This window comes from Lagenorhynchus albirostris, chromosome 9, assembly GCF_949774975.1.
Source record: "Lagenorhynchus albirostris chromosome 9, mLagAlb1.1, whole genome shotgun sequence".
Taxonomy (NCBI): Eukaryota; Metazoa; Chordata; class Mammalia; order Artiodactyla; family Delphinidae; genus Lagenorhynchus; species Lagenorhynchus albirostris.
This window is the reverse complement of record NC_083103.1, coordinates 11,736,967-11,743,919: the sequence shown is the minus strand read 5'-3', so window position 1 is coordinate 11,743,919 and position 6,953 is coordinate 11,736,967. Positions and strand designations below refer to the sequence as shown.

Here is a 6,953-nt window from a genome sequence, read left to right as displayed (position 1 = left end):
TCCCCCTGACTTGTGTTATTTTGTGTGGTTAAGGCAGGGTGAATGATCTCTGATGGGAAGTTAGTTACATGGAAAACCGCATAAGCGTCTCTGGTCCTGGTCCAACTTTAAGCAGGACTGTAGTGAAAATAACCACTTTAAACAAGAGATCCTGTTTTTATTTCAGTGATTTAGATATTTCAGAAAAAGGTCTTTTGGAACCACCAAAACTTGTCATTTCAAAGCTTAGAGAGCTCTTGACTTTTGCCACAGTTGTTCCTTAATACAGAATTTTGTCTCTGGAAAATAAAGCTCATTTTGGATGTAGTCAGAGGTGAGCCAGTGGATGATCACAGTATGAAAGCCTGTTAAAGGCAGATAGGCTAGAGGGATATATGGGTGGCAGTCTGACATCTCATATTGTCTCTTCCGTTGGTCGAAAGCAAAAGGCTGTGCCCTCACTTTAAAAAGGCACCATCAGATACTAAATCTCAGAAAACTGGCCAGAACCCTTTATTTTCACTGTCCATAACTTAAGTATTTAAACTCTTGCTCTGAAATCCTAGTTAAAACGAGCTGAATGAGTGGTTTTCCACCTGCTGATCTAGGTGAACAGTCTTGGCTCACTGCAGCAGATTTTAACTGTTCTGTGTCAAACTGAGCTTAAAGTCAGATTGCATTAGCTTGTTTTCTCATGGATGTTTCTGGTTATCTGGCCTGCTGCAAAGACTGAAGGGATTTATTTTACATTTTGCTAGTTTAGGCTACCTTTTTTTTTTTCCTGTCTTAGACATGTTTTCACATCGGCCAAGTAATTTCATTGTCTTAAGGAATGAGGCAGGTCAAAAGTTCTTATAAAGAGAAGCATTTACCTTTGCTTGCCAGAGGTTTATTTCAAAAAATGATAGGCTTGACCAAGAAGCAACCTTGCTGAAATATGTTGGTGACTGTGGGTGCTTTTTCCATTGGCTACTCTGTTTCAACACAAAACTGACGCAGAACACAGCTGAGACCTAAGTGAATCCACTCCTTGAGACAGAGCCTGAAGATCATCCAGGTTACTGGTTCTCAACATTACAGGCAGAGTGTTATGTGTCTGCTGTGGAAAGGTATTAGCAAGCTCTGCCTCGCCTTTGGACCATGTTCCCCAATCTCATTTTGGTTGTTTCCCTGCCTGCTGATGAGAATGTAATACAAGACCCAAATCCCCTCAGATCTTAGCATGCCTTGGCTTAAACCCTGACTCTCATAGAAAGGCACTTACCTGTTAACAGGCAGCCACACTTCAGCCAGTTTGCTAAATGCAATTTTAAGAAAATAAAAATCCTAAAAAATCAGATAAAGTCCTAAATCAAGACAAATGGCACAAAAGAGATGAAAAGAAAGCTTCCTGGGAGAGGAAGAGATGTCCATGAGAAAGCAAACTGGGCTGAGGCTTACAAAAGCAGAGCCCTTCTCTCTTACAGTGTGTTCATCTTAACTGAGCACAGCATGAGCTGGCTTCTGTCCCAGCGGCAGGGGATGCTCCCAAGGCGGTGGCCAAGAGCCTGCAAGGCAGCTTTGTCAGCGGGTTCAGTACAGCAGGAAGGTCCTCCTGGCAGAGTCCCCTGGTCCTGCTAGCGGAGGCTGCTGCTGCTGCTGGCCTGAGAGCTGCCCACGCCTGGGTGGTCGGGGCTGTGCCGGTTCTGGGGAAGAAAAGTGAGCAAGAGTAAGAGAGCCAGACTCCACCTAGGATGAGTGAGACGGGAAAACTCACCGGGCTGCAGACACCAGCCGCTCCCATACCTTCTTTTTCTTCTTCTCTTTCTTCTTCCGTTTCCGTTCAGGATCCTCTTCTTTTTTCTTTTTCTTCTTCTTGTGATCTGAATCAGATGGTGTTTCTGTAGGAGAGATGAGGAGCCTATCACCTGTCGAGTTCAAAATTCTCCACTGCCGTAAGTCTGAAGACTAGAGGAAAACCCCTAGTCAAGAGCAACCGCTTTTCTTCAAATGACCAGCAAGGATTTGGAGGCAGGGCTTAAGCTCCTGCCCCAAGGTCCTACTTGCCCAGGAGACCCACATTATGTCAATTTCTTCTTTAAGGAGAATCTGGGAGTCCAGGGCTCATAAGGAATTTGACTGGGTTTTTAACTGAGGAAGGTCAAAACAGATTCAGAATGTCCGGTTTTCTGGCTTTGAAGAGAACCACTTCTTACCTGGGGGGACCGGATCCTGGGTACGGCTCTGTTTGTGCTTCTGCTTATTCTTCTTCTTGGGAGGCTGAATATGCATCAGACGACACTGCTCTGGCAACTGAAGGAACCAAAGGAAGGTCCAGGTGAGTAGAGGGAGGGAATCCCCTGCTCCCATCATCTGTTCTGCTCAGTAAGTTATGAAGGAACAGAGGTAGACAGAAAAACCACCTCCGTGCCTCTCAGGCCTCCCCATGAGGGGACTCACCGGGCCTGTGTGGAGGCGGAAGCCAGCCAGCATGGTCCCTGTGATAGGATTAAAAGAGCCACCAAGAATAGGGGGCTTCTCAATGAGGGAGCGGAGGCTGCTGTTGTCATGGGAACCAGGCAGATCAATCATCCCTGGCAGGTCAGGCAGGAAGTTACTTAGCTTCTCCTTCACTTTCTTCCCACAGAATTTATTATAGGCATGTTCCAGGTTGTAGTGTGTGATCAGATTAGTGCTGCCTGTCAGCTCTGTGCTGCCTAGAAGATACAGGGAGAATAATAATAAGAAAAATTAGTACCAAGAGGAGAGAATTTTTTTTTAAGTCATTGACCCAGAAGGGAAAGTAAATTAATCTTTTAAGTGAGAATTACCCAAAAAAAAAATAATTTAAAAAGTTATTTTTAAAGTAAGAAATAGCAAAAATAGGGCTTCCCTGGTGGCACAGTAGTTACGAATCCGCCTGCTAATGAGCAGGAGACACGGGTTCGATCCCTGGTCCAGGAAGATCCCACATGCTGCGGAGCAACTAAACCCATGCACCACAACTACTGAAGACCACGCGCCTAGAGCCCATGCTCTGCGACAAGCCACTGCAATGAGAAGCCCGCGCACCGCAACGAAGAGTAGCCCCACTCACCACAACTAGAGAAAAGCCCACGCGCAGTAACGAAGACCCAACACAGCCAAAAATAAGTAAATAAATAATTTTATTTAAAAAGTAAGAAATAGCAAAAGTAAATAACATACAATAAACACTAAAAATATAATACTATAGAATGGTAGGTTGGAATGAGAAGGAGAAAAAATAGGCAAAAATCCAAATAGGGCAGCAGTGGAAACTGCTTTAACCCAATGAAGGATACACTCGGACTAACCAGAGTAATAACTTACATGATGCTTATACTCTGTGTTAAGCACTGTGCACTGTTCTGTGTTTCATAAATGTACTAATGAGAAATTATACTTTTGGCCATGACCAGAATAATACAACCTCACAGCTCAGCTACAACCAAACTTAGGGTCAAATATGACCCAGTGGCTTGAGTGTCTTGCTTCCTTTTTTTTTTTTTAAACTAGCAAGAAACACTAATCACCTTTACAGAGAAAAACAGGAGATTTTTCTAGCTACTGCTACATAACTTTTGTTACCACCATCTTTAGTCTCCTAATAATACCAAATATGATAGCTTTGCCTAGAAGAAAGAAAGGTTTGATTAGAAGCTGGGCAACTAGATTTCTAATCCTAGCCGTCCTCTATGTCTCAGTTTCCGCTTATCTATGGAATGGAGTAAAAGCTACCTTAATTACACAATTTTTCTTAAGGTTCAAATGAAATATTGAAAAGTATAAAGTATTATATAAATGGAAGGCTTTATTAGTATAAATATTTCACAGCTGGCTTTTTTGAAAGAATACAAACTTATGAGTAATTTAACTAGGGTCCAGTGGCGAGGGTAGAAATATCTAGCCTACAATTTCATGTATAGTTATGATGAACACTCAGGGTACAAATGACAAAAGTGACTTGTTTATAATCATTCACTTGATAAAACTCAGGTTCTGAGCTATGAGCCCACTGAGGGCAGAGAAAATGCCTTGTTCATTCACGTACCACTGGTGCCCAGCACACATTACATGAACAATGTATTTTTCCTCCCCACCTTCAGGCCTTACGTTATTCTTTTCCTTTGTCTTCCCAAGCCAAATATCTCAGAAGAGTGGTCCACGGTAATGGAAGGAGACTCAGTGTCCCCGTACTTCTCATAACTCAGCACTGCTTCCTGCCATTAAGAGTATCCTGATTTTTTTCCTCTCTGTCAGCTCTCCTTCCAGGTGATTATTCTCAAGGCTCAGGTGAGAAGGCACTCTGTGCTTTTTTGTAAATTCTTTAAGAGTCCATCCAACTTTCTGTTTTGCCCATCAGTTCTATGAAGATGATTTATAAATCTCTCTTCTTCAGTTTCCTCTCCTGACAACTAACCTTCCATTTCCAACATTGTCTTAGTTAATTCACTGCAGATTTAATTTTTTTTAACTCCAAATCTTCCCCACCTCACTCATGGTTCCTTTATTCTAGTACATGGCACCCACATTCTCCAGATATCTTTAGAAGCAGTACTCAGTTCAAATATCTCAATGGTTTCCTATTCCCTCAGGAAAAAGCTCAAATTCTTTTGACTGTCACTCACGGTTAAACACATCTTACTGTAACTTAGCTTTGGGGCCTGACCAACTGGTACTCCCCTATGTAAAATTTCTGATCCATCCAAACGGGTATCCATCATCTCCTGAAAAAAATACCCCTCGTATTGTTTCCTTTTAGAAAATTTCTTTTAGAAAAATTGACCTAATTATAGGAAAATTCTTCCTAATTTTCCTCACCAGTATGAATTCTTCAAAGTCCAGCTAAAGTGACAACTTATTCTTGCTGTCATGTTGAACAACAAGAAACACATTTTGAAAACCATTACGCAGTTCTTAGTAGTTGTATGTGAGGCATGACCAGAAAATAATGACATTGATCTTGACAAGAAATAACAGTCATTACTTTATCTTTAAACAACATACTTTTCATTCTTAAGTAAAATTAGCTGCTTAAAAGCAAGGACCAGGCTTACTGATCTCTCTTCCCTTCTCATCACATGCTCCCCTTTTACACACCCAGTGTTTGCCCAGAACGGATAGTCAATATCTATCAAGTGATTGATGTAAATAGGTACAATCAGAACAGGTTAAGGTTAAAGAAACTGCTGGTAGACATCAACCAGTAATTAACTAAAGTCAAGTCAACCTCGCTATTTTTTTTTTTAAGATTTAAAAAATATTTATTTATTTATTTGGCTGCGTCGGCTCTTAGTTGCGGCAGGCGGGATCTTCGTTGAGGTGCGCGGGGCCTCAGTAATTGCGGCGCGTGGGCTTAGTTGCCCTGCAGCATGTGGGATCTTAGTTCCCCGACCAGGGATTGAACCTGCATCCCCTGCATTGGAAGGCGGATTCTTAACCACTGGACCAGCAGGGAAGTCCTTGCTTCAGTTTTTTCAACTATAAAATGCAGATAACAATGCCGATCTCAAGGGACTATTTAAGTATTAAATACTATAACATAAATAACTGCACTGTGAACCTCAAAGTGTGTAACAATATTCATTATTATTTCCCTCAGCTCTTGATGTAGCAGTAGGACTTGGGATGAACTAAAAGGCATCCTGGAGACGTAACACATCCAGAATGACTCTTGAGGATCTCCCTGGTGGTCCAGTGGTTAAGAATCCGCCTGCCAATGCAGGGGACATGGGTTCGAGCCCTGGTCCGGGAAGATCCCACATCCTGCGGAGCAACTAAGCCCGTGCGCCACAACTACTGAGCCTGAGCTCTAAAGCCCGCGAGCCACAACTACTGAAGCCCACGCACCTAGAGCCCGTGCTCTGCAACAAGAGAAACCACCGCAATGAGAAGCCCGCGCACCGCAACGAAGAGTAGCCTTCGCTCGCCGCAACTAGAGAAAGCCCGCGCGCAGCAACGAAGACCCAACGCAGCCTAAAATAAATGAATTTATTAAAAAAAATTCTAATCACTTCCAACAGATGAGGGAAACGCCGAGGCCCAGATTAGGAAGGAAGGCAACACACCCCAAACCAACAGGAAGTTTGAGGCAGATTTGAAACTAAGTTCGCAAGGATATTAAATCTGAACTCTCAAGTTGCAAACTCAAACTCTGGATAATTTTTAGTGAGCCATAAGCCACTGTCAGGGACAGGGGCACGATAGAGCGTGAAAGGTGGTCACGGATATCCACTCTTCTCATTCTCAATCCATCCCAAGAATTCATGTCATCCCTTTGCTTGTGAATCCTCAGAGTCTCAGAGTCCGCTCCGATATACAGCTCTGGAATCCCCACACGCGTTGCCTACTTTATCTCTCACCTCTGCCAGCCGGCTGAGAGGCACGCCCATTCCTTCCTCGTTATGATCTGACTGGCTGGCTTTGGCCAGGCCTCGAACTCACCTGGCAGTTCCCGCATTAGATAGAAGGGGCCACAACCTGCCGCTGACTTGTCAGCGCCGGAAGGGGCCGAGGCCGCGGTTGGGGGCGGGGCGGGGCCGGGCCCTCCACCCGGAGGAGGAGGCGGTGGGGGTGGAGGTTTTCCAGCTCCGAAGCCGAGTGCGGTTGGGGGCGGCGGTGGGTCAGCCTGAGCCCCGAACAGCGCCGTGAAATTCTCCATCGTCCCCTCTGCCCCGGCGCTGTCCCGGTGTCTGGCGTTAATGACTTTCATTGGTCAATCTTTTCCCGGGGTACCGCCCCCTTCCTCCAGGAGCCTCTTACCATTGGATTGCCTCAGGCCCTGCCTACCCTCTTCCGGTAACTACTTCCGGCGCCTTCTGAGAACTTTCCGGAAGTATTACCTACCTTTATTAAATTCTCCTCCTACCTCCGTTCGCCACAGTCATATTCAATAATATGACACATAGAAAAAGCGACAGCTAGGTTAGCCAATAAAGTATCAAATCCCTTTCTCAGTTTTTACCTGCCGTAGA

The 6,953-nt window shown here is 44.3% G+C and overlaps 1 protein-coding gene across 2 annotated transcripts; it reads right to left on the bottom strand.

The window, feature by feature from the left end:
* Window positions 1-136: 136 nt before the first annotated feature.
* MED19 (mediator complex subunit 19) lies at window positions 137-6,714 on the bottom strand. 2 transcript variants are annotated; one of them, XM_060159117.1, is made up of 5 exons: window positions 6,424-6,714; window positions 2,419-2,675; window positions 2,175-2,271; window positions 1,765-1,886; window positions 137-1,664 (listed from the first exon to the last, which is right to left on the bottom strand). In XM_060159117.1, the coding sequence occupies exons 1-5, from the start codon at window positions 6,689-6,691 to the stop codon at window positions 1,596-1,598; spliced, it is 813 nt and encodes a 270-aa protein (XP_060015100.1). In that variant the 5' UTR covers window positions 6,692-6,714; the 3' UTR covers window positions 137-1,595. The 2 variants fall into 2 exon arrangements, with proteins under 2 accessions (XP_060015100.1, XP_060015101.1); XM_060159118.1 differs by having other exon boundaries at window positions 1,765-1,859; window positions 6,424-6,707.
* Window positions 6,715-6,953: the final 239 nt, after the last annotated feature.